This window comes from Nycticebus coucang, chromosome 23, assembly GCF_027406575.1.
Source record: "Nycticebus coucang isolate mNycCou1 chromosome 23, mNycCou1.pri, whole genome shotgun sequence".
Classification (NCBI taxonomy): domain Eukaryota; kingdom Metazoa; phylum Chordata; class Mammalia; order Primates; family Lorisidae; genus Nycticebus; species Nycticebus coucang.
The window spans coordinates 14059835-14087040 of NC_069802.1; the positions used below are offsets into that span (position 1 = coordinate 14059835).

Here is a 27206-nt window from a genome sequence, read left to right on the forward strand (position 1 = left end):
CTGTAACACAGTGGTTATGGTGCCGGCCACATACACCCAGGCTGGCTGATTCGAAACCAGCCTGGGCCAGCTGAACAATTGACAACTGCAATGAAAAAATAACCGGGCTTTGTGGTGGGCACCTGTAGTCCCAGCTACTTGGGAGGCTGAGGCAAGAGAATCACTTAAGCCCAAGAGTTTGAGGTTGCTGTGAGCTGTCACACGATGGCACTCTACTGAGGGTGGTACAGTGAGACTGTGCCTCAAAAAAAAAAAAAAAACAAAATTTTTTTTTTTTTTTTTCACTGCATTAGATTATAGTAACACCCCCCCCTCCCCTAGTTGTAACAAGGAGAAATGTCTCCAGACTAATACTACAGATGTCTCTAGGGGGGAGGGCAAGATTGCCCCTGGTTGAGAACCACTGAGCCTTGAGCCTAAATCTAATGAGAAAGAAAAGGGTAAGTTACATAGGCTTGTGTTCTAATTATACTGTGATGTTTATAGGTAAATAATTCTTCTAAGGAGGATGTCTCCAAACAGAAGCAACCAAACAAGAAAAAGAGGATCATCTATGATTCAGGTAATATTTCTTATGAGGAACTTTATAGTTCTAAAGTTGTTTTATATCCCTTAGTGTTTTATAAACTATATCCTGAGGCACACGACTCTCTGTGATATCAGTAGGTGCTGTGAGAAGAGGGCTTTATGTTTAACCAAAGTTTTAAACAATTTTATCTAACTGCAGAATATATCAACAAAAATATGTTAATAGATTAAAGATTCATTCAGAGGCAGATGGAGTATGTAGCATGTCTCAAACTTTGAATATGATGTATTTATTTGTAAGACATTCATATGAAGGTCTCTGGATTGAGGTTCTTAGAAACTGATTTTAAAAATAGTACTTCAGAATATTGTTTTTAAAGTAAAGGTCTACAATTTAACTTTTGTGCTTGAACTTTTGGTTCATTTTTGTTGCATTTAAACAGGAATAAACAAAGCCTTTTCTTTTTATATAATTTTAAACTAGGGAACTTTTTTTTCTTTTTTTGTTTTTTTTGTTTGAGACAAGGACTTGATCTGTTGTCCCAGCTAGAATGTAGTGGGATGTCCTAGCTCACTGAGACTTCAAACTCCTGGGCTCAAGTGATCCTCCTGGTAGGTAGGAATATAGGCATGAGCCATCATGCCAAGCTAATTTTTTCTGGGTTTTTTTTTTTTTTTTTTAATATAGACAGGGTCCCAGTATGTTTCTCAGTCTGGTTTCAAACTCCTACCCGCAAGCAGTCCTCCTTCCTTGGCCTCCCAAAATACTGGGATTATAAATGTGAGCCACCATGCCAACCTAGTCAGGAGTGAATTTTTGTGTATGCCTTTTATGATGCAGAAATGATGGTAGAATTCAAAAAGTTTGTTTTTGCTTTGGTGGAGAAGATCAATCTGGTGTGAATTCTTTTTTTTTTTGTAGAGACAGAGTCTCACTTTGGCCCTCGGTAGAGTGCCGTGGCCTCACACAGCTCACAGCAACCTCCAACTCCTGGGCTTAAGCGATTCTTTTGCCTCAGCCTCCCGAGTAGCTGGGACTACAGGCGCCTGCCACAATGCCCGGCTATTTTTTGGTTGCAGTTTGGCCGGGGCCGGGTTTGAACCCGTCACCCTCAGTATATGGGGCCGGCGCCTTACCGACTGAGCCATAGGTGCTGCCCGTGAATTCTTTTTTTTAATGTTTATTTCTATCTGTGAATTAAAAATGTAGCCTAAGAAATAGTTACAGGTTTTGACAAGATTTTGACAGTGCTATGAAAGGTTCTCAGCCAATTCTAAAAGTAATTGAGTATTTACTGTGTGCCTTGTGTTGCTCTGTATGGTATTTGAAAGAAATATATGTCCCTTTTCCCAAAGAGTTTTCTTTTTTGGGAGGGAAACTGGAAATTTAATTGTTCTATACAGTTTAGAAAAGTATGAGGTAGGTTTTTTTTTTTTTTTTTTGAGAGAGAGCCTCAAGCTGTCACCCTGGGTAGAGTGCTGTGGCATCACAGCTCACAGCAACCTCCAACTCATGGACTCAAGTGATTCTCCTGCCTCTGCCTCCCGAGTAGCTGGGACTATAGGCGCCTGCCACAGTGTCTGGCTATTTTTTATTTTATTTTATTTTTTTTTGGTTGCAGTCATCATTGTTGTTTGGCAGGCTTGGGTTGGATTCGAACCTACCAGCTCAGGTGTATGTGGCTGGCGCCTTAGTTGCTTGAGCCACAGGCCCCGAGTCATGAGATGGGATTTTTTTTTTTTATTAAGTCATAGCTGTGTACATTAATACAATCAAGGGGTACAATGTGCTGGTTTCATATACAATCTGAAATATTCTCATCAAACTTCAATGTAGCCTTCATGACATTTTCTTAGTTATTGTATGTAGACATTTGTATTCTGCATTTTGTAAGTTTCGCCTGTACCCTTTCTAAGATGCACTGTAGGTGTGGCCCCACCCATTGCTCTCCCTCCACTCTAACCTCCCCCCTTTCTTTCCCTTCCTTGGTTCTTTCCCCATATTCTTGTGCTATAGTTTGGTTATAGCCTTCATGTGAAAGCTATAAATTAGCTTCATAAGTAGGGCTGAGTACATTGGATACTTTTTCTTCCATTCCTGAGATACTTTGCTAAGAAGAATATGTTCCAGCTCCATCCATGTAAACACGAAAGAGATAAAGTCTCCATCTTTCTTTAAGGCTGCATAATATTCCATGGTATACATGTACCACAATTTGCTAGTCCATTCGTGGGTCGATGGGCACTTGGGCTTCTTCCATGACTTAGCAATTGTGAATTGGGCTGCAGTAAACATTCTGGTACAGATGTCTTTGTTATATTGTGATTTTTGGTCTTCTGAGTATAAACCTAGTAAAGGAATTATAGGATCGAATGGCAGGTCTATTTTTAGGTCTCTAAGTATTCTCCAAACATCCTTCCAGAAGGAACGTATTAGTGTGCATTCCCACCAGCAGTGTAGAAGTGTGCCCTTTTCTCCACATCCACGCCAAAATCTGTGGTTTGGGGATTTTGTTATGTGGGCTATTCTTTCTGGGGTTAGGTGATATCTCAAAGTAGTTTTGATTTGCATTTCTCTGATGATTAAGGATGATAAGCTTTTTTTCATGTGTTTGTAGATCGTGTGTCTGTCTTCTTTAGAGAAGTTTCTCTTCAATCCCTTGCCCACCCTGAGATGGGATCACTTTTCTTTTCTTGCTAATACGTTTGAGTTCTCTGTGGATTCTGGTTGTTAAACCTTTATCGGAGGTATAACGTGCAAATACTTTCTCCCATTCTGAGGGCTGTCTGCTTGCTTTACTTACTATGTTCTTGGCTGTGCAGAAGCTTTTTAGTTTGATCGGGTCCCAGTAATGTATTTTTGATAGTGCTTCAATTGCCTGGGGAGTCCTCCTCATAAAATATTCACCCAGGCCGATTCCTTCAAGAGTTTTCCCTGCACTTCAAGTATTTTTATGGTTTCATGTCTTAAGTTTAAATCTTTTATCCAGTGAGAGTCTATCTTAGTTAATGGTGAAAGGTGTGGGTCCAATTTCAGTCTTTTATATTTCGCCACAGTTCACCCAGCACCATTTGTTAAATAGGGAATCTTTTCTCCACTGACTATTTTTAATTGGCTTGTCAAAGATCAAATAATGGTAAGTAGCTGGATTCATCTCTTGGTTCTCTATTCTGTTCCAGACAACGAGATGGGATTTAAAAAAATTTTTTTTAGTTCAGTATTGCAGGGGTATACACATTTTGGTTACATAGTTTTGTACGTTTAAGGTCGAAGTAGTATGTGTGCCCTTCAGCCAGAATGAGCACATTTACCCATTGTGTGTGAATTAATCCCCCACTTGGTTCCTGTTGAGTGTTACTTATGTGCATGTAAGTGTTGACTATGTGTTGACCGACTATTTCCGATTTAGTATTGAGTACATGTGGTGTTTTTCCACTCTTGTGATTGTTGACTTAGAAGCATGGTCTCTAGGTCCACCCAGATTGTTACAGAAGATACTGAATTACCAATTTTTTTTATGGCTGAGTAGTAGGTTATGGTACTGCGTATAATACACAATACCACATTTTATTAATCCACGCATGGATTGGAAGGCATTCGGGTTGTCTTTATATCCTTGCCGTTGTGAATTGTGCATTTGAGTGCAAGTGTCTTATGATAAACTGCCCCTTTTTCCTTTGAGTAAATGCCTGGTAGTGAAATTGTTAGATTGAATTATGGTAGATCTACTTTTGGTTCTTTGCGATGTCTCCAGACTATTTTCCATAGAGGTTGTACTGTTTTGCAGTCCTAGAGACAGGATTTGTAAGTATGTGCTGCAGAGGAGGAGGTGGACATTAAAGTTTCTGAAATGTCTGTCTTTTTTTTTATTTTAACCAGGCGCTATGCTGAGTCCTCATTCTTTGTCCTGATTTATATTTAAGTGGTCTGGGCAATTAGGCTGTGGCAGATAGAATAATTGCCCCTCAGAATATCCTAGAATTTGTGAATCTGTTAGGCTACACAACAAAAGAAAGCAAAAGTTGCAGGTGGCATTAAGATGGCTAATTAGATGTCTTTAAAATAGGGGGATTGTCCTGGATTATTCAGGTGGGCTCAAACAGGAACTGGGGAGCCAGAAGAGATTTTGGGAGAGATTGACTATGTGGGGAGGGAGAGAATCAGAGAGATAGTGGCGTGGGAAGAACTCTGCTTGATGCTCCTGGTTCTGAAGATGGAGGAAGGGGCTATGAGCCAAGAACCGGAAAAGGCAAGAAAATGGATTCTGTCTAGAGTGTCTAGAAGGAAGCACAGCCCCGCTGACACCTTGACTTCAGCCCAACCAGACCCGTATGTGACTTCTGACCTCTAGAACTGTAGGGTAATAAGTTTATGTTCTTTTAAGCCATTCCACTGTGGTGTTTTGTTACACTGTTACACTGGGTTAACACTGGGCAAAAGTAACCTGTGAGAGTTCACAGGAGATGTGGTTTGAAAAGGACCTTAAGGGGGCGGCGCCTGTGGCTCAGTGAGTAGGGTGCCGGCCCCATATACCGAGGGTGGCGGGTTCAAACCCGGCCCCGGCCAAACTGCAACCAAAAAATAGCTGGGCGTTGTGGCGGGCGCCTGTAGTCCCAGCTACTCGGGAGGCTGAGGCAGGAGAATCGCCTAAGCCCAGGAGCTGGATGTTGCTGTGAGCTGTGTGAGGCCACGGCACTCTACTGAGGGCCATAAAGTGAGACTCTGTCTCTACAAAAAAAAAAAAAGGACCTTAAGGGCGGTGCCTGTGGCTCAAGGAGTAGGGTGCCGGCCCATTTAGGGGAGGTGGTGGTTTCAAACCCCGCCCCGGGCCAGAAACTGCAAAAAAAGAAAAAAAGAAAAGAAATGAAAAGGACCTTGAGTTGGTTCATAATACTTTAAAAACACACTGTATTATAGTATTTCTTTTCAAAGTTTTGTTTTATTTTCCTCACACATACAGATTCAGAATCAGAGGAGACAACACAGGTAAAAAATGCCAAAAAGCAAGAAAAATTGCCATTGTCTTCTAAACGTGGTAAAATTTTACGGCAGGATCCTGTTACGTACATTTCAGAAACAGGTAAGGTTACTGAATATGTTGAGTTTTTGTCTTGAGCTTTTCTTTGGTGTCTAAATGAACTTCCTTCACTCTGAATGAAAATTTTTTTTGAGTTTCAAGCGGTTGCTCTGGGTAGAGTTCCATGGCGTCTCCATAGCTCACAGCAACCTCTAACTCTTGGGTTCAAGTCATACTCTTGCCTCAGTTTTTCTATTTTTAGTGGAAACGCGGTCTTGCTTCTTGCTCAGGCTGGTCTTGAATTCGTGAGCTCAAGCAATTCACCTGCCTTGGTCTCCCAGAGTGCTGGGATTACAGGTGTGAGCCCTGTGCTGGCCTCTGAATGAATTTCTGTTGCCTTTTTGCTTTGTTGGCTTTTGTTTATTAGGAGAAGGCTGTAATCATCTTTGGCATTTTCTGGGGTTAAGGCCCAATTACAGGGGAAATTGCTTTTGGACTAATTTATTTCTTTTTCTTTTTGAGACTGAGTCTCTCTTTGTTGCCCTTGTAGAGTACTGTGGTGTCAAAGCTCACAGCAACCTCAACTTTTGGGCTCAAGCAATTCTCTTGACTCAGCCTCCCACGTAGCTGGGTCTATAGGCACACACAACAACACCTGGTGATTTTTTTTTTTTTTTTTTGCAGTTTTTGGCCAGGGCTGGGTTTGAACCTGCCACCTCTGGCATATGGGGCTGGCGCCCTACTCCTTTGAGCCACAGGTGCTGCCCTAACACCTTGCTATTTTTAGAGCTGGGGTCTGGCTTTGCTCAGGCTGGTCTTAAACTTCTAAACTCAAGCAATCTATCTGCCTCGGCCTCCCAGAGTGCTGGGATTATGGGCCTGAGTCACCATGCTTAGCCATGGACTAATATTTTTGAGAGACAGTCTCACTCTGTCACTCTGGCTAGTGTGCAATGGTGTCATCATAGTTCATCCCAATCTCAAATTCCTGGGCTCAAGTGATCCTCCTGCCTTAGCCTCTTGAGTAGCTGGGACTACAAGTGTGATGTGCACCTGGCTTTTGGAATCTTTTTTTTTTTTTTTTTTTTTTAAATCATAGCTGTGTACATTAATGCAATTACGGAGTACAGTGTGCTGGTTTTATACACAATTTTATATACAAATATTTTCATCAAACTGGTTAACTTGGCCTTCACGGCATTTTCTTAGTTATTGTGTTAAGACATTTATATTCTGCACTTAGTAAATTTTACATATACCCTTGGAATCTTTTTTTGTTGTTTTAAGATAGTCTTTGTCACCCTTGGTAGAGTGCTGTGGTGTTATAGGTCACAGGAGCTTCAAACTCTTGGGCTCAAGTGATCTTCTTGTCTCAGCTTCCCAAGTAGCTGGGACTACAGGTGCCCGTAACAATGGTTGGCTATTTTTTTGAGACAAGGTCTCACTCTGGCTCAGGCTGGTCTTGAACTCCTCAGCTCAGGAAATCCACTGACCTCAGCCTCCTCCCATAGTGCTAGAATTACAGTAGTGAGTCACGGCTCCCGGCCACCTGGAATCTTTTTTTTTGTGGTTTCAAACAATATTTTATTATTTCTGTTAAAATAATTAATGGAGAGGCCATTAGTTGAATCTTTTTTTTTTTTTTAAGTGTTCTACAGGGTGTCCTAAAGGTCACCATGCATACGTACTTAGGGAAAACGGGAAGTTGTAGCTAAACATGTCTTTATTTGCGAAAAATTCAATAATAAAATATTTCTTTACATGTTGATATGCAAATATAAAACTATTAAAAATATAGTTTGTTCATTTCCCTAACTATATTAAATCATGTATATAAGTTGACATTTTATCTTGAATCATATATTAAAATATTAGATTTTTTTAGAATTACTTAATGTAAGTTTTTATTTTACATTCTGAAATCATAATCTACATGTATAGTGATTATGGGCACATTTATGATTTATATTTTAGCACAGACGTGAGTTTAATTACTTGTATTGGGTTTTTGAAAAGATTGTTTTGGACTGAAAATTTATTTCTGTTGGATCTGTTTTGAGAGTAATCAAAGAACCTAAGACATTTATAAATAATGATACAGTAATGTCAAGATTTTGTGGTATAAATAATTTTTTCACAGATGTGTTCTTTTACATGAGGATTTCTGAGTTTTGTCATCAACTTAGTGGTATAGTCATTTTGACTCTAACATTTGCTGACTGCTGGAGGAGACCACAGCAGGAATAATACGAGATGCTGTGTGTGAAAGGGGCGGACCCAGTGCCTGACACTCACACTAGTACACAGTCCAAAGGAAAAAGCAAAAAAGCCTGTAGATGAACTTTATAGGCTATATGAGACATTTATTGGTGAAGTCATTAAAAATGATCAGTGACAAAATGTTAAGATATGTGAACACTGGGGAACATTTTTAGTAAGCTGTAGTGTTTCTCCGTTGTGGGCAGGTGGCGGGTCGAATCTTTTAACATTATTTGTTTTGTTGCTAAACATCAGCCCAGGCACATTGAGCAGATGAACTCTTCCCTTAAGAGGCCCTCCTCTTAGATCTGGCCACTTCTGTGAAGTTTTGAATACGAGGGAGGGAGAGTAAAAACAGTATGGTGATAGGTTTATTATGTAACTGAAGGTGGTGTGATCAAGCTTTCCAGTGACACCCTGAAAACGTCAAAGTGTGTAGGCAGCCCTGGCCTTCAACTGTGGATCAAGGCTATCCTTATCTTGGGATTAAGTACACAAAAGGGTCAGACAATCTAAGTTCTGATCACAGACTTTCTTTAACATGGGGCTGTTTTGTTCAGGTGAGGAATTTTTGGATGTTACTTTTTAAAGAGATGTCCAGCATTTTTTCTAAACTTCTTATGAACATTAGGTAGTATTTGTATTGTTCTTCTGAAAGCATGTGTGAGTGAAAGTAAAGTCTATCCCCTTGTTTTAGGTAGAAATCTTGAGGTGTGATGTCACTAATGTAATGTTCAGTATTGTACATTCTGTTTTTTCTTAGAATTGAGATATAGGAAGAAGCTAGCTTTATTTTGCCCATTTTATTTTCTCATACTTTTTTATTCTTTGATAGGTGAATGAGACTTCATAAAAGAGAATGAGACTATTAAAAAAGGCTCACAATAAAATTAGAGTAATAAAATCAGAAATATAAAAAGTATTTCAAAAAGGAAAAGCACAGCTTCTCAATACATATATTTTTAAGTTAATCATAGCTGTGTACATTAATGCAATCACAGGGTATAATGTGCTGGTTTTATATACAATTTGAAATATTTTCATCAAACTGGTTTACATAGCCTTCACGGCATTTTCTTAGTTATTGTGTTAAGACATTTATATTCTACCCTTAGTAAATTTTACATGTACCCTCAATTAATAGTCTATTGAAAATCCTTAACTTTAAAACTATTATTACTCTTCAGTTTTCCTTTAAGTTAAACTACACTTTTCAATATTGGGTAATATTTTTGTTTTACGTTACTAGTTTAAGATTAAGTAAAATATTTATGTTAATAATGGTTTAAAAATTCTAATCTAAAATTATATTTATTTGGAGATTGGGCTTCTTGTGAGTATTAACTGACATTCAGTTTTTTTTCAGTCTCAAACTGTTGCCCTGGGTAGAGTGCCATGACATCACAGTTTACAGTGACCTCAAACTCTTAGGCTTAAGTGATTCTCTTGCCTCAGCCTCCCAAGTAGCTGAGACTACACGTGTCGGCAACAATGCCGGCTATTTTTTTTTTTTTTTTGGTTGCGATTGTCATTGCTGTTTTAGTTGGCCCGGGCCGTGTTCAAACCTGCCAGCCTGGGTGTATGTGGCCGGCGCCCTACCCACTGAGCTACAGGCGCCACCCTGACATTCAGTTTTAAAAATCTGTTAATTTGGCTGGTGCCTGTAGGGCGCCAGCCACATGCATTGGAGCTGGCGGGTTCAAATCCAACCCGGGCTTGCCACACAACAATGACAACTACAACCAAAAAATAGCCGGGCGTTATGTTGGGCACCTGGGAGGTTGGGTACTTGGAAGGCTGAGGCAAGAGGATTGCTTAAGCCAAAGAAGTTTGAGGTTGCTGTGAGCTGTGATGCCATGGCTCTCTACTCAGGGCAACACAGTAGACTCTGTCTCAAAAAAAAAAAAATTCCATAGGAAAGAATTTTTGCTTCCTTATTTCATACTTTATCTTCTCTTTCAGGGACATCTTCTGTATTCTGATTTTAAAAACACAGCCTTTGATTTCTATTGGCATTTTTCTTGCAGTGTAGCATGTGTAGTGTTTAAGATCACAGCCCTAGTTAAATCGTTAATTTCCCTGTGTCTCAGGTTGCCCATCTGTGAGGTGGAGATATTATCTCTGATATTACTGGTACTAGTAATATCCATATTAGAGAGATACTGATACATTAGTAGCTCTTGTGATGATAAAATGAGATTATGTTTGAAAAGCATTTAGAGTTTGGTACACAATAAATGCGCAATAAACATTAACTGTTTTTCTTAAGTTTGACTATTGTAAACCTACAATTACCTATAAAGTATTTTGTATTTGCTTACTTATGACCTGTTGATTATCTCACTGTGCTTTAGAAATTTAGAAAAGGTATTTGACCCACTTATGTTGCAGATGTGCCGTTCAACATGGAACTTCTAGTTACTTGTGGCTGTTGAGCACTTGAAATACGATTATCCCAAATTAAGAGTGTTGTAAGTGTAAAATGCAGATTTCACACAGCAAAGGAACAACAAAATGAAATGGCAACCTGTAGACTGGGAGAAAGTACTTCCAAACCGTATATCTGATAAAAGCTTAGTATCTAAAATTTACAAAGAATCCACACAACTAAATTGTGGAACAACAGACAACCCAATTAAAAAATGGGCAAAAGACCTAAATAGATATTTCTCCACAGAATATATAAAAATGGCCAACAGGTATATGAAAATGTGCTCAATATCATTAATCATTAGGAAATGCAAGTCAAAATCACTGAGCGATCACCCCACATCCTTAGGATGGATGGTTGTTATCAAAGACTGAAGTGGTAACAAATGTTGTGAAGGGTGTGGAGGAAAGGGAACACTGCATATGGTTGGTGGTGGGAATGTCGATTGCTGCAGCCATTATGGAAAACAGCATGGAGGTTCCCAAAGAAATTAGGACTATCATGAACCAGTAATCTCTCTTTGAGCATATACCCAAAGGAAATTAAATCACCACGTCATAAAGATACCTGCACTCCCTTGCTCACTGCAGTATTATTGCTAGAGCCAAGATGTGGAAAACAACCTAACTGACAATGGATTAATGGGTAAAGAAGCTGCAGTCTGTACACAATGAAGTATTTATGTGGCTTTAAAAAAGGAGACTCTCGGGTGGCGCCTGTGGCTCAAAGGAGTAGGGCACTGGCCCCATGCTGGAGGTGGTGGGTTCAAACCCAGCCCCGGCCAAAAACTGTGGGAAAAAAAAAAAAGAGAGACCCTGCATTTGCCACGGCATTGGTGAACCTGGAGGGCATTATATGCTAAGTGAAATAAACCAGGCACAGAAAGAAAAATATTGCATGATCTCATTTATACATGCAATCTTTAAAAAATAAAAAAAGGAATAAAAAGTGTGGTGGTGGGGCAAATGGGAAAATATAGGTCAGAGGTTAGAAAGTAGCATATATAGGATAACAAGTCTAGAGATCTAATGTACAACATGAGGCTGTAGTTAATGAAATTATGCTATGTTTGGGATTGCCACTAAATGGGTAAACTTCAGTTGCTCTCGACACCAAAAGGTTAACTATAGAGATAATATATACATTAATTTGCTTTACTCTGGTGACCATTTTACTGTTTACATGTATCCCGTCACATCATGTTGTATAACTTAAAACATACAGTAAAATTTTTTCTTTCTTTTGAGACAGAGTCTCACTATGTCACCCTCTGTAGAGTGCGTGGCATCACAACTCACAGCAACCTCAAACTCTTGGGCTTAAGCGATTCTCTTGCTTCAGCCTCCTGAGTAGCTGGGACTACAGGTGCCCGCCACAACGCCCGGCTATTTTTTTAGTTGCAGTTTGGCCAGGGCCGGGTTTGAACTTGCCACCCTTGGTATATGGGGCTGGCACCCTACCCACTGAGCCACAGGCACCGCCCAAAACATACAGTCAAATTTTTAAAGAAGATGCATAGTTCATTTTTGGTAGGAAGTCTTTGAAATCTATCGTGTTAATTTTTGTTGAGCACGTGTTGAAATGCTAATAATTTGGGTAACTGTTAAATAATATATATTAAAATTAGCTTCACCTGTTTCTTTTTACTTTTTAAAATGTGGCTGTGAGAAAATTGAAAATTACAAATGTGGTAGCCGGCTCAGTGGCTCACGCTTGTAATCCTAGCGTGCTCTGGGAGGCCGAGGTGGGTGGATTCCTTGAGCTCATGAGTTCCAGATCAGCCTGAGTAAGAGTTGAGACCCCCATCTCTACTAGAAATAGAAAAACTGAGGCAAGAGATCACTTGAGCCCAAGATTTGGAGGTTGTTGTGAGCTTTTATGATGACGCCGTGACACTCTACCCAGGGCAACCACTTGAGACTGTGTCTCAAAAAAAAAAAATTATAAATGTGGCTCACACCTTATTTCAGTTGAATAATGCTTTATAAACAATGAGACAGATTTAGGAAGTAGTGTAGGTTTCAAGTGTTTTTGTTGTTGAGCTTTTTATTTTGTTAGTACTTTGCAAGTAAAATTGTTGAACTTTTTAGACTTCATTATTATACAGATTTTTAGGCTTACCATTTACCTCTAGGAAAAAATACTTTTCATCATTTGATTAAATCTGTCTTCTACTAGGATTTATTGATTCTTTTAAAACTAATTTAACCATACTAATTTCTTAAGTTACAGGAAAAGGAAAGACATTGCTTGTAAATATCTTCATAGCTAACCGTTGACTCTTGTAAAATGTTTGTGGTTGGTAAAAGCCCAAATACTTGTTGTACTGGGTAAATATATTTACTTTTAGCTGTTTAATGAAGTGAAAGACCTTGAGTTTTGTTTGGCAGAGATGATCTTTTATCATGCAGTTTCATCAGACTCTGCTGTTTGATTGAAAAAGCTGGGAATTTTTCCTACCTTGAGAATTGTTTATGGCTGGTAATTTTAATCATGCGTATAGTTCTGGAGGCAGTTACTGCTCTTGAAGTTATAATTGTTGGGGGGGGGGGGTGTTATGTTCTCTAGGTTACCAGGTAATGTAAGTGACCTGTGACTTGGGAAAATAGTAGCAGAAAACATTACTGGGATGTGTGTATAACATTCTCTTTGCTAATTTTTAGTGACATGGTTTTATGTATCAGACAACTAGGTATAGATTCTGTATACGATAGTTTCTCTTAGGTGTTTTCTGTAATTGAGGCAGAAAATTTCCTTGAAGTGAGAGGAAAATAAGAATTAGTTTTTATGTATATTATGTATATTATGTTTTTTATTATACTTAAAAATTAAGATTAATAATGAATTAATATTTATTTTTTGCATTAAAAATATATATATATTTTTGTGACACAGTCTCACTTTGTTGCCCTGGGTAGAAGGTCGTAGTGTCATAGTCCACAGCAATTTCAAATTCCTGGGCTTGAACAATTTTCTTGCCTCAGCCTGCCAAGTAGCTGGGACTATAAGCGCCAGCCACAACGCCCAGCTAATTGTTTTTAGTAGAGATGGAGTCTCACTCTTGCTTAGGCTGGTCTTGAACTCGTGAGCTCAAGCAATCCACTTGGCTCTGCTTCCCAGAGTGCTAGGATCATAGGCTTGGGCCACCATGCTCACACTATGTCGTCCTTGGTAGAGTGCTGTGGTGTCACAGCAACCTCAAACTCTTGAGCTTAAGCAATCCTCTTGTCTCAGCCTCCCAAGTAGCTGGGACTATAGGCACCCACCACAATGCCCAGCTAGTTTTTGGTGGTGGTGTCATTGTTTAGCAGGCCCAGGCCAGATTCAACCTGCTAGCCCCAGTGTATGTGGCCGGCGCCCTGACCACTGAGCTACGGGTGCTGAGCTCTGCCTTGGTTTCTTGATTAAAGACGAATAATCTCAGAAGTTTTGTTTTATTATACTGATATGTATGTGTGTATGTATATATGTGGAACGTCTGATTCACTGCATAAGTGGGCAAAGAAGGTATATTTGGTTTCTCTTCCATCTACTTAATAAATACTTAGGCCAGTTGTAGTCACTCATGCCTGTAATCCTCGAACTCTGGGAGGCTGAGGCAGGTGGATTGCTTGAGCTCGAGAGCTGGAGACCTGCCTGAACTAGAGTGAGACCTTGTCTTTACTAAAAATAGAAAAATTAGCTAGGTATGGTTGTGGGCACCTGTAGCCCCGGCTACTGGGGAGGCTGAGGTAAGAGGATCATTTGGGGCCAGGAGTTTGAGGTTGCTGTGGGCTAGCATGACACCATGGCACTCTAGCCTGGGGCATTAGAATGAGACTTAGAAAAAGAAAAAAGCCTCAAATACTTATTGAAGGATTCGCACATATCTTAACCTTTTTCTACTTTAAAACCCAAAATTCCAGTTTAGTTTTTCGACTCAAGGAAATATTGAAAAGGAACTTTATAGTAAAAGGCTTTTAAGAAACCAGATTCCTTTAGTTTTTTACTTTTTGCTAAATTATGTTTAATCTCTGTAAGTAGATCTCTTCATTAGTTTGGTTTTTGTTGTTCCAGACCAAAGAAAAGAAAATCACAGAATTATAATTTAGAGATCTGTTTGGAAAGGCCAAACTCTTAACAGTGTTAACTCCAGAATTACGTTTTTTTTTTCTCCTTGGCTTGTAAATAGATTTTTATATGGACCTGCACATTTTTTCTTTTTCTTTTCCATGTTATCCTTCCAAATAAATGAGTGTTATCTAACTCAGAGTGGCAAAGCAATCTTCTCTCCTAAGCAGTTCCTCTGTTGGGTGTTAAATAATGCGAGTTTACTTGGTGGTTTGAGGTTATGTTGCCTATAAATAAAAATAAATGGTGTTTTTATGGGGAGACAGATGTCCTGGAGGAAAATTCTAGGTGCTCAGTTGTCCATGATTTTTAACTAGTTCTCTTAAATTTGACTCAGATCTCTTTGTCATTATTTTATTGTAAGTTTCTGGGGAAAAGAGAACACAATTTGCCTGTGGCTTCCGATAAGGCAGAACCAGATTTAAGCTTATTAGAAAATGAGAACAAATGTTAAAAAGAAAAACTACAGCTTGATTGGGAATGTTTCATCTCTACACTCGGTATAGGATTGTAAAATATTTATTTTGTATGAGGATGGTCACAGCAACAACACCTGTTGTGATTGTGTCTTTCGCAAGCAGTTAATTCATCCTTGGCCTCCTTTGTCGTCTTTCTCTAAAATATATTGGTGTAGCCGTTGAAATATTAAGGGATAAAGGAGCTTTCAGATAAATAGTTCGGAACTCACAGTCTAGAGACAATAGGACTGAGCAGGGCTGCTTGTCAAGTTTTCAGAATGACAGAAGCTTGCAGATATGCCTGGGACTCACAGGGCACTGTGGTTATTTTTTTTTTTTTTGGCCGGGGGCTGGGTTTGAACCCGCCACCTCCGGCATATGGGACCGGCGCCCTACCCGCTGAGCCACAGGCGCCGCCCGGCACTGTGGTTATTTATGGAATAGATGCAGAATCCTTTATATCTGTAAGAAATATCACTATGCTTAGGATCGCGAATTTACTTTTTTCATGTAAAGAGATCGGGGACACTAAGCATCAAAGTGAGGCAGCGAGTCCTGGAGAATTATCTTTTTTCCCCTTTTCATAACTGTGTTTCACGGCACCTCGTCATCTTTACAAGGGGGTTGGAGAGCTATGTGGCTAACATAGAAAAGGGGACCTTGTGTGAGATTTTTGCTTAACATAATGAAAACATGTCAAATTTCATGTGGAACATTTCCATATTTTTCCCTCAGAGATCCATGTGTAAATTACATTTTTACTCAGGCACCATGAAAATGTTTATGAAATTATGTCTGTGTTTAGGTATATTGTTTTTTTTTGATCTGTATCTTGAAAACATTAAGTATTTTTTTTTTTTTTTTGAGACAGTCTCACTTTGTCACTGTTGGTAGAGTGCTGTGGCATCATAGCTCACAGCAACCTCAAACTCTTGGGCTCAAGCTATTCTCTTGCCTCAGCCTCCCAAGTACCTGGGATTACAGGTTCCCATTACATCACCCCGCTATTTTTTTTAGAGACAGGGTTCTTGCTCTTGCTTAGGCTGGTCTCGAAACTGTGAGCTCAGGGCAATCCACCCGCCTCAGCTTCCCAGAATGCTGGGATTACAGGCATGAGCCACTGCCCCCGGCCCTTGAAGATATTAAGTTTAAACTCATGTATTCAGAGAAGGGTCAATTGCTTTCACTGTTCACTAGGAGAGAAGGCTCATGCACATACCTATAACGTTAGGGCCAACACAAGAACAAGGTGGGGCAGCGCCTGTGGCTCAAGGAGTAGGGCACTGGTCCCATATGCCGGAGGTGGCGGGTTCAAACCTAGCCCCGGCCAAAAACAAAAACAAAAACAAACAAACAAAAATAATACTTAGAAAAAAAATAGAAAAATAAAAACAAAACAAAAGAACAAGGTGATACTTTTTTTTTTTTTTTGGTCAGCTTAATTTTGTTATTTTCTTTGTTGCCTAGGTGACCCTACTTCATTATTTAACGAACATCCGTAACATGGCTAGGTGCTGTACTAGGCACTTAGGTTACTGGGAAGATTACGTTTTTTAAAAGCCTAAGTGTTGAGTGGCTTGAAACTCTTTTGCCATTTATGTAAGAGAACTGAGAAGAAATGAGGGCAGTCTTCAAATGCTGAATGTGGAAAAAGTAGATAAACTTTTCCTCCCTTTTCAGAAGGTGGATTATGGAAAATAGGTGAGGCCAGGCAAGGTGGCTCACACCTATAATCTTTTTTTTTTTAGAGACAGAGTCCTCATTTTGTTGCCCTCGGTAGAGTGCTGTGACATCACAGCTCACAGCAACCTCCAGGTCTTGGGCTTAGGCGATTCTCTTGCCTCAGCCTCCCGAGTAACTGGGTCTACAGGCATCCGCCACAACACCCGGCTATGTTTTATTTGCAGGTTGGCTGGGGCCAGGTTTGAACCCACCACCCTTGGTATGTGGGGCTGGTGCCCTACTCACTGAGCCATAGGCGCCGCCCCATACCTGTAGTCTTAACACTCTAAAAGGCCGAGGCAGGTGGATTGCTTAAGTTTAGGAGTTCAAGACCAGCCTGAGGTAGAGCGAGACCCAGTCTCTAAAAACAGCTGGACATTGTGGCGGGTGCCTGTAGTTCCAGCTACTTGGGAGGCTGAGGCAAGAGAAGCATTTGAGCCCAGAGTTTGAGGTTGCTGTGAGCCAGGGCATTCTACCAAGGGTGACAAAGTGAGACTCTGTCTCAAAAAAAAAAAAAGAAAAAAATTAAAGGAAATAGGTGGAGTTCATAGGGAAGTGTTTTTGCTTAGTGTAAGGAAGAACTTTTCTAAATAGTATAATATTGCTACTCTCTAAAGAAAAAGGGGGTCACATTGAGTTAACATTGATCATTTTTAGAAGTATTTAAGCCTAGTCAGTTTGTTGTTGGGAATGTGGAAAATGAGGTCTGTGTATTGCAGTGGTTCTCAACCTGTGGGTTGCGACCCACAGGAACTGTATTAAAGGGCCCCGGCATTAGGAAGGTTGAGAACCACTGGTGTATTAAGAGTTTGGACTAGTTAACTAAAGAGAGTCCATTACAAAGTGGCTGGTGTTAGAGAAAAAGATGGCATGAAGTCTGAAGCCATAGAATAAGCACAGAGACTGAGAAATAGGAACGAAGTAGGTAAAGATGAGTGGACAGGGAGGAGAAACCGGATGCACTGCCTCTGAAGGTCAAGGGGTCAGAGTTTCTGGAATTTGTTGTATATTAGAAGGAAGTTAAAAAGAGATGTAATACACAAGAAAAAAGATGTGACATGAAAATTCCCTATTCTCCCACCCACACATAAAAATCGCTAATGTCTTTTTCTAGTCAGATTTTAGAATGGGAATTTAAAAGTATATAGATAAATCACTGTCACCTGCTTTTGTCACTTTAATGAACATATTAATATCTTTATAGCAAGAAATACGGATATAATTTTCATTGCTGTAGAGCCTTCCATTACATGGTAGAACGTATTAGTAGATATTTAGGTTATTCGTTTTCCCATATTATAAACAATATTCACTTCTCTCTAATGCCATTATTATAGCTGAGGCTCCTTGCTTGCCTACATTGTATTAGTCTCTTAATTTTGTTCTTTACCTGTTCCTACCCTGCTACATTCTGCTCTCCATGGTAGTTGGCTTCACACACACACACACACACACACACACACACACACACACCCAGCCACCCAGCCACCCAGCCAGTTCTGCGGTTTCCTGTCATTCTGCTTGCAAGCATGGCCAGGTGTAGTGGAAATGAAATGTCAGTAGTTTTGGTATTTTTAATGTGGGAGAAAAACGTGTAGAGCCTTATGATTTCATAGAAACAATTTAATTTTGTTCTTTTTCTATCATGGAACTCCCTCTTGCCCAGAAGTACGGTTATTGAACATAAAGCAAGCATTATAAAATTTAATGAGACAGGATTAGAAGTCTTCATGTACACTGGGTTTGTTTTTAATTTTGTACTTACTAAGGAGCTGTATTGGTTGTCTACACTTAGGATGTTTTAGTCTGTTTTATCTTATTTTTTTCTTATCTTTTTTCCCCTCTCTTTCTTTCCTTCCTTTTTGTTTTCTTTCTTAAAGCCAGGGTATAAGGAATGTTCTTGTTTTGATTTTTTTCCTAAGGATATTTTGCATAATTATTTTGACTTGTTTGTTGTCTGTGACTGCTTTGGTTAAGCTACAGCTCAATTGAGTCTAGGGGTTTAAAATAGACCCTCTGTAAATTATAGAAAATTGTTGGGGTTTCTATACAATAATTTATTATTATTTTAGAGAAAAGAAAAGGAGTTTCAGATTATATTTTCAGTGGTTGCTGGGACTATCATTTTAAATTGAATGGTGGTAACAAAGCCTACTTGTGGTAAAGACATGTGAATTAAACGCCTTTTTCACATCTGCCAGAGAGGAACTGGCAGTCAGGGAAGGAGAACAGTTATGAGTGACTGAGCTTAGGCTACTGACTCTCAGTATCATATAGTTGAACTGGAGTCCGTTACGTGTAGCAAGCCTTGGATGTGCTTTAGAAAGAGTTAAGCGTGAATTTTTAAGTTTGAGGGTAGTTTGACCATAGTTGAAAAGAAGTGAAATAAGTACGCCTTATTTAAAATCTTTTGGTTGCAGGTAAAAAAAAAAAAAATCCTAGCTTAGTGTAAGCAAAATGGGGAATTAGGAGGCTGTTGACCTAATTGATTGTAAATAAACCTTTAGCACCTTCAATTATAGACATTAATTCAGCAAACTGATGAAGGATAAAATTGGCCCCACCTTGTTTGAGTGTTCACTCCTGGTCTAGTTGATCGTGGCCCGCAGCGTGGCACCCTCTCCTGTGTGTACCTGTGGTTATTGGAGGTCCTTGGAGGGTGGGATAAGCAGCAAATTATTACAGAAAACACATTCTTAGTGAACACTGTGGATACCCATAGAGATAACTACTACACTCTTGCTAAACAGTGGGTTACTTTATAAGGCCAGTAAATGGGGATGACTGTTGAATTTGGGAGGTAGGAGGGAAAAAAATTATTAGCATCTCAAAGTTCTTGTGGTAGAAGTGTTTTCTTTACATAATTGAATTGATGTTTTATCAAAAGATACCTGGTTATATTCCATTTAAGATGAAGACGACGACTTTATCTGTAAAAAGACAGCCGCTAAGTCAAAAGAGAATGGAGGATCTGCAAATAGTTATCTTGGAGCATCAAACACGAACAAGAATGAAGAAAACTCCAAGACCAAGAATAAGCCTTTATCACCAATAAAGCTTACACCCACATCAGTGCTGGATTATTTTGGAACTAGAAGTGTCCAAAGATCAGATAAGAAGATGGTGGCAAGCAAAAGGAAAGAGGTGAGCGAGAATACAAGCAAAAATGTCAGGATTTCTACCCTTCACTGGTATTTATAGACATTGGGATGTTATGAATGAGTCAACAAGTATTATTAATGAAAGTAATTATCCTGTGATTATGGATAAGATGTATTGTCCTCATAGGATGAGGAGGTTAGAACTACACATTGATTTTTTTTTTTTGTACTTGAAAGTGGGAAAAGGTTATTTAAACCATAAGAAAAACATTTTAACCATAAGAAAGTATAATTGTTAGAATTTAAATTGAATTCTCAGAAGGGAAAGTCACTTTTACTATTGAGTTCAACCTGACAAAATTAGACAATAAATTTTTTTCCCAAGTGAGATTAGGAATACATCCCATAGAAAAGAGTACACATGTGCTGTGCTTTCGACCTTGTCTACTTTGTGTAATGTTGGATTCATCTTTTCTGGCCACTTAGGAAACAGACGTACAGATAGATGATAGTGAGAGTAGTCCGCGGAAACGGTGAAATAACGCCCACCAAATGGTGTGCTTGATTCCATCCGTGCTTCCCCGGGACACTCTGATCTTTTTCACATACTGGTTTGCTGATGTTCTGGACTGCTTGATATTAATCTGCAGGGTGGTTACTTTTTTTGGGGGTGGGGAGTACTTTTCTTCCACATGTCAGTCGAGCTAAATGGGAACTGTCTATAGGATATTTATTGACTAGGGAATTGGATATTGACTGAATTTCTGGCTGGTATGCATTGCTGTGTGCTGTTAGACTCTTATCTGTCTGGTGTATTTAATCAGCGACAGTCAAGAAAAAGCACCTTAATTTTACCTTAAGGTTTATGCTAATCTTGCTTGCTTTTATCCGAAATACAGCCTCCAGAAAACACAGATGATTCTGCATTAAATGATGAAGCCATCGCCAAGCAGCTGCAGCTTGATGAAGATGCAGAGGTACCATTCAGCAGGTGCACACCCTGGGCACTGAGCAGTGCCGGGCACTGTGGCTGATGTTAGGGACACTGCAGTTAGGAGGGAAGAAAGCACATGTCAAGTGCACTATAAGTGCTCTGAAGAAAAGTAAGGGGATAGATATGGGCTGGTACATGGCATTTGAGCGTTTGATATTAAATAGAGGAATTAGGAGCGTCTCTCTGAGGAAGTGGCATTGGGGGATGGCAGGTGCAAGCATCCTGAGGTAGAAATGGGCTCTATGTGTTCAGGACACTGGCGTGGCTGGAGACTAGTGTAGAGGAGGAGAGTGCCACGACACAATTCTGGAGAAACAGCAGCAAATCCTGCTGTTCATCATAGGTTTTTTTTTTTTTTTTTTTTTTTTTTTTTTTTTTGAGGAGAGTCTTGCTCTGTATCCCTCCCTGCCTAGGGCATGGTTGCATCATCTTAGCTCACTGTGGCTTCAAACTCCTGGGCTCAAGTGATCCTTCTGTCTCAGCCTCCTTAGTACCTGGGACTAGAGGTGTATGCCATGACATCTGGCTAATTTTTCTATTTTTTGTAGAGATGGGGGTCTTGCTTTTGCTCAGGCTAGTATTGAATTTTGGACCTCAAATGATCATTCTGCCTTGGCCTACCAAACTGCTCGGATAATAGGTCTGAGCCACTCCTCCTTGTTTTTTTCTCTACTATTTGATCATACTGAATTACGTAAACTACAAACAAGTATCCATGTGGCTCAAGATAGTGCAGTTGACCTGGGTCGATCTAGTAAGTAATTTTCAGAGACCTGGCTTCTCCTTATCTGTCCCAAATATTGGAGGGTTACTCAGTCCTTTCCATTCCAGATGCCATGCTTTGTACCACAATTGCCTGTTTTCCTATTTTTATGTTTTTTCACAATTTTGTTTGGGTGACTTACTAATCTGCTGAAGAACTTTTTAGGGAGTAAATAACTAATGATGTCTTTCCTAATATCCCTTTAAGAGTTTTTTCTCCCCACTTTTAAACAAACTGTAGATTTTGTGATCCTTTCCTTTGTATGGCTAATGTAGGGTGGTTTTTGTTCTGTATTACGTTACGCCATTTACCAGGGGGCATAAAACTGGTTAGTTTATGATGAGGAATGTGTACTGCTGCTACACAGTCTCTTCTGGAAAAGCTCCATTTTACTGAGAGTGAAAATTATTGGAAGTAACAGTGACATAACCACAGTGTCTGCGTCTTACATTAGCATATTAGGAAAATTTCTGATATCATGACTTCATTTTCAAATGTCAGAACAGATGCATTTGAATTAGTACTTGAAAATAGGAGCTTGGTGGTAAAAAGTGACTTCACATTTGTGTATAGCATATTATTGTGTGTAAAGAAAATACTGCATATTTTTATTTCCTAGAGTCACCCTTTTGTTCCCTCTATATGATTATGTTTTTCTGTTGAGATTCTTTTCTAATGTAGAAATAAGAGGTCTGGAAGTGTTGCAGTAGGACCATTAAGAGAAAACTATAGACTTGAAATTCATAAGTAAGAAATGTGACTTTATTATATTTTTTTAGAAATGTGACTTTATTTATCATGCCTGCAAAAGTAGAACTGTTCTGAAATCTGATTTGGCTTAGTGAAACAAACCCGTGATACTTTTAAGTGGATTAATGTCATAGTTATTTTCTGGAAAATGTTTTTTCATTTTTTCCTAAAAATACACATCAAGCATTTAGAAATGTTCATTTTCAAAAAGGAGAAAAACAGCTCACTATGTTGACACTTTACAGCTGGAGCGGCAGCTGCATGAAGATGAAGAGTTTGCCAGAACGTTGGCCATGTTAGATGAGGAACCCAAGACTAAAAAGGTGGCGTGGTGTGGGGCTGCTGGCATCCGAATGTTCTTTTTCATTCTTGTATATTCTCCTGTGATCCAACCATGAATAACTCCTCCAGAAAAAAGCTAAATTATTTTAATACAAAAAAAGTTTTTGGGAAAGTGCATTGTGAAACTTTGTGAAAGAAAGTTGGCACCCAAAGCAAACCAGAACCTTTCTTCACAAAACACAGAATCATACCTTTTCCTTACTCTCTATCACAGGGGTTCTTTGTACTGGTTCAGAGACTATTGCTTATAAAAATTCCTTTGGGACACAAGTTTAATATTAATTACTGACTTTTTAGGAAGCACGATTCTGCTATTTTATTTTTTCTTTTTTTTGAGACAGAGTCTCACTATGTCACTCTCAGTAGTGTGCTGTGGCATCACAGCTCACAGCAACCTTAAACTCTTAGACTCAAGTGATTCTCTTGCCTCAGCCTCCCTAGTAGCTGGGACTGTAGTAGTCCGCCACAACGCCCGGCTGTTTTCTTTTGTTTAGCAGGCCTGGGCCAGATTTGAACCCGCCAGCCCTGGAGTATGTGGCCAGTGTCCTAACCACTGGCTTACGGACACCCCAATTTTGCTATTTTTAATTAGTTAACTTTAAGATTTATATTAGAACAATCTCAAATAATAGTGTATTTTTTCATCTTTAAAGGCATCAGTAACTTTTTTAAACACTTGCTCTTTAATAAATTACCATTATTTCTGATAATTACATTCTGTTAATGTCACTATAAATATCTGACTTATATTTTTTAGAGATGGGGTCTTGCTCTGGAGTGCAGTGGTTTAATCATAGCTTACTTTAACTTGGAACACTTGGGTTCAAGCACCTGCCCTGCCTCAGCTTCTCAATTACCTAGGATTATAGGCCACGTGTCATCACTCCTTGCTAATTTTCCTTTTTTTTTTTTTTTTTTGAGACGGAGTCTCACTGTGTCACTCTCAGTAGAGTGCTATGGCAACCTCAAACTCTTGGGCTTAAGTGATTCTCTTGCCTCAACCTCCCGAGTAGCTGGGACTACAGGTGTCCGCCACAATGCCCAGCTATTTTTTTGTTGCATCTGTCATTGTTGTTTTATCTGGCCCAGGCTGGGCTTGAACCCCCCAGCCTCGGTCTGTGTGGCCGGTGCCCTACCCACTGAGGTACAGGCGCTGCTGCCTGATAATTTTTTGAATTTTTTTATTATGGAGATGGAGTCTCCTTATGTTGGCCAGGCTAATCTCAAACTCCTGGCCTCAGGTGATGCTCCCACCTCAGCCTCTCAAAGTGCTGGGATTATAGATGTGAGTCACTGTGCCAAACCAATATCTGACTATTTTAGAAAATTTTATTTTCCTTTAAAGCAGGGAGTTAAGATACTATCAAGAGACAAGACTAAGCAGGCAGCTAGGTAGGTAGACACAGGGAGAGGTGGAGCCTTTGTTATTTGAAAAAACTCAGTTCCATTTAAAGATGCTCAAATTGTAATTATTTAAAAAATATACTATGTCACAAAGCCCCATTTGTGATCTTTTCTTTTATATAGTAGAGGTTAAAGTGTAGAGAATGGGTATATATTTTTTCTCTTTTGAAAAAGTGCTCTCTTATTTTCCTTTTTCTGATTGAGACAGAATCTCACTATGTTGCCCTCTGTAGAGTGCCGTGGCTATTTTTTTGTTGTAGTTGTTGTTGTTTAGCAGGCCCTGGGCCTAAACACTCAACTGCCTGGGTGTATGTGGCCAGCGCCCTAACTCCTGAGCAACAGGTGCCGAGCCTTTTATTTTCCTTTCAAGTTTTAGTTTTCATTTTAGTCTTTTTAATTTAAATTTTAGTTTTTAACTGTATAACACTAGCAGTTTATTTTATTTTATTTTTTTTGGCCAGGGCTGGGTTTGAACCCACCACCTTCAGCATATGGGACCGGTGCTCTACCCCTTTGAGCCCCAGGCGCCGCCCAACACTAGCAGTTTAAAAGAGATGAAAGAAGCAGAAATAAGGCTTTTACTTTAGATATGCATGTTGGGATGAAATGGGATATTTTTATAGTGTTTTTTATACCCTTTGTTTCTTCACCTGTAAAATGAAGTAATAAAGCATGCTTCATTTTCCCCTGGGAATTTTGTGGCCGAATGAATGACGGTTTATTGTAGTGTTCTGCTAGTTTAGAAGGTGACCCTTAAAGTTAAAATTTTAATTGATTTTCACAGCAGACTTTGGAAATAGTTTTTCTATGATTTGTCACATTGACACTTTTAAAATCTGTTTAGGCTCTAAAGGACACAGAAGAGGGAGAGACATTTTCATCTGTCCAAGCCAATTTAAGTAAAGCAGAAAAACATAAATATCCTCATAAAGGTAATACTAGCAGAAAAAGGAAGATGGCGCACTTGTTTTTATAGAATAAAATTCATAAGAACCTTGTTTAAACATTGTATTTAATGACTGTATTGTAGGTAACATTGTTTCATAGGACCATGAGAGCATGTTCTCAGTAGGCACTTTGAAAGCTATTTGAATACTGTAACAGCTAGTGCAGAATGCCCCTCTGCTCTGAGGTTGTTGTGAGAAATGTGTTAAGAGCCCTTGGCTTCTTACTAATTTCCAAGTCTAGTGCATCACTTAGACTTCAACATATGAAGACTAAGAGCTAGATGTTTTGAGCTTTTCATGTTAGAGATCGTTTCATAGAGTTGACTCATAGTTGGCTAGATCACTGGGGCTCTTCTGCTGACTGTAGGTTTTATTCCTTAGTGGTCCTTATGTCAGGCCTCCTGCTAATATAGATGGTTTTGATCCTGTAAGTAAATCTGGTTATAATTTTACTATACACCATGAGTGTCCAACCTGTGGCCTATGGGCACATGCTGATTTTGTGAGGACTTTGCTCATCTGTGGTATCAGATGTCATGAAAAGTATGTGGGGACCTTTTTTTTGCTTTTCAGCTTTTGTTAGTGTTTGTATATTTAATGTGTGACCCAAGAAACTCCTGTTCTTCCCAGGTGTGGCAGAGCAAAAAAAAAAAGGTTGGACATCCCGGCAAACATATGGTCTTGACACCTTTAGGATACTGGGATTTCAAACACGGCATTTTTTTTTTTTATTAAATCATAACTGTATACATTGATATGATCATGGGGCATCATACACTCGCTTCATAGACCATTTGACACATTTTTATCACAATGTTAACATAGCCTTTCCGGCGTTATCTCAGTTACTGTGCCAAAACATTTACATTCTACATTTACCAAGTTTCGCAAATACCGCTGTAAGATGCACCACAGGTGTGATCCCACCAAACACGGCATTTTTATGGGACATTCCAGTCAGTAACTTTTCTCTGTAAATTTGAGAGGTTATCTCTGGAATGAAGTTCATATCTGTAGATATAATTTACAATTGGTTATACCAAGAAGTAATATATAGGTGTTTAATTTTTAAAAATAAGTGTGCTGTATAAGCCGAAGAATTAAAATATTGATGTTTTGAAATTAGCATATGATATTCTGTGTTACTAAGACTATTTAGTTTAAAAATGAAAAAAGTTGATATTGGCCAGCATATCATTTTCTAAAAACAACAATCATCATCTTTTCTTTTTTCCTAGTAAGTACGGAACAATTTTCAGATGAAAGAAAGAGCTACAGTCCTAAGAAGCAAAGTACATGTGAAAGTTTAATAGAAACTCAGCAACATTGCAAGCCATCAACTCACAAAACAGGCGAGTCCTCTTCTCCAAAGGCCAGTTCTAAGCTGGCTCTTACGAATAAAAAAGAGAGCTCTTATAAAGAAACAGAGCCTGCAACCTCAAAAAGGAAAGAAAATGCCATTGAATTGAAAGGAGAGACAAAAACTCCTAAGAAAAACAAAAGTTCTCCAGCTAAAAAAGAGGTAGGAACTTTCTAAGAAGTATCGTAGCCTCCCTTGTCTGTGGTTTTGCCTTCTGAGGTGTCAGTTCTTGACGGTCAACTGTGGTCTGGAAATATTAATTGGGAAGTTAAAACAGTAAGGTTAAAATTGTGCATCATTCTATGTGGCATGATGAAATCTCTCCCTGTCCTGCTTCATCCTGCCCTGGATGTGAATCATCCCTTTCTCCAGCATATCCACATTATATAATACAGGCTGCCCGGTATCACTTGGCTCAGCTATCAGACAGAAAAAACATGGTATATGTAAGTATACGTGGGGCTCATTCATTACCTACTATCTGTAGTTTTAGGCATCTGCTGGGCGTCTTGGAATGTATCTCCTGTGGGTAGGGGTATATATGTATATATATTGGGGCTGTGTTGATCTAAGTTTGTTTTTAGGTTTTAGTTCTGACTCTATAAATCATTATAGTACTTTTAAGATACTATCTTATTTAGAAGCTGTTGTGAAATATAGATTACTAATATAGGTAAATTAGCCAATATTTATTTCTGTGTATCAGATACTGTGCTCATACTTTATATATGGTATTCATGTAATCTTCACAACAGCCCTGTGTGATATTTACTTTTATTATTCAACTTTTATAGGTGATGAAAATTTAAGTAACTGTTCTAAGATCACCTAGCCACTGAGTAGGCAGGACCAGCCTTGAACTCAGGTCCTCTGAAGATAAAAATAGTAGTATGGCATTGTCCCTCCAAGCCCTGATGCTGGAGTGACTTTTTAAATCTTAGCCATGCCACTGAAGAGATGGATGACCTTGCTATGGTTATTTCCCCTAATTTATAAAATAGGAATAATGATAGTACTTG

At 39.1% G+C, this 27206-nt stretch overlaps 1 protein-coding gene across 5 annotated transcripts in view; it reads left to right on the plus strand.

The window, feature by feature from the left end:
- Positions 1-27206, plus strand: part of RFC1 (replication factor C subunit 1) — an 84031-nt gene that overhangs the window by 20060 nt on the left and 36765 nt on the right. For 3 of the 5 annotated variants that reach the window (XM_053577527.1, XM_053577526.1, XM_053577524.1), the window contains 7 exons: positions 487-562; positions 5490-5609; positions 19438-19670; positions 20527-20604; positions 22380-22457; positions 24725-24812; positions 26066-26349. In XM_053577527.1, coding sequence (XP_053433502.1) covers positions 487-562; positions 5490-5609; positions 19438-19670; positions 20527-20604; positions 22380-22457; positions 24725-24812; positions 26066-26349 — 957 coding nt within the window. Of the gene's footprint in view, positions 1-486; positions 563-5489; positions 5610-8331; positions 8366-12695; positions 12718-19437; positions 19671-20526; positions 20605-22379; positions 22458-24724; positions 24813-26065; positions 26350-27206 lie in introns of those variants that run through there. The other 2 variants (XM_053577528.1, XM_053577529.1) reach the window with 2 other exon arrangements.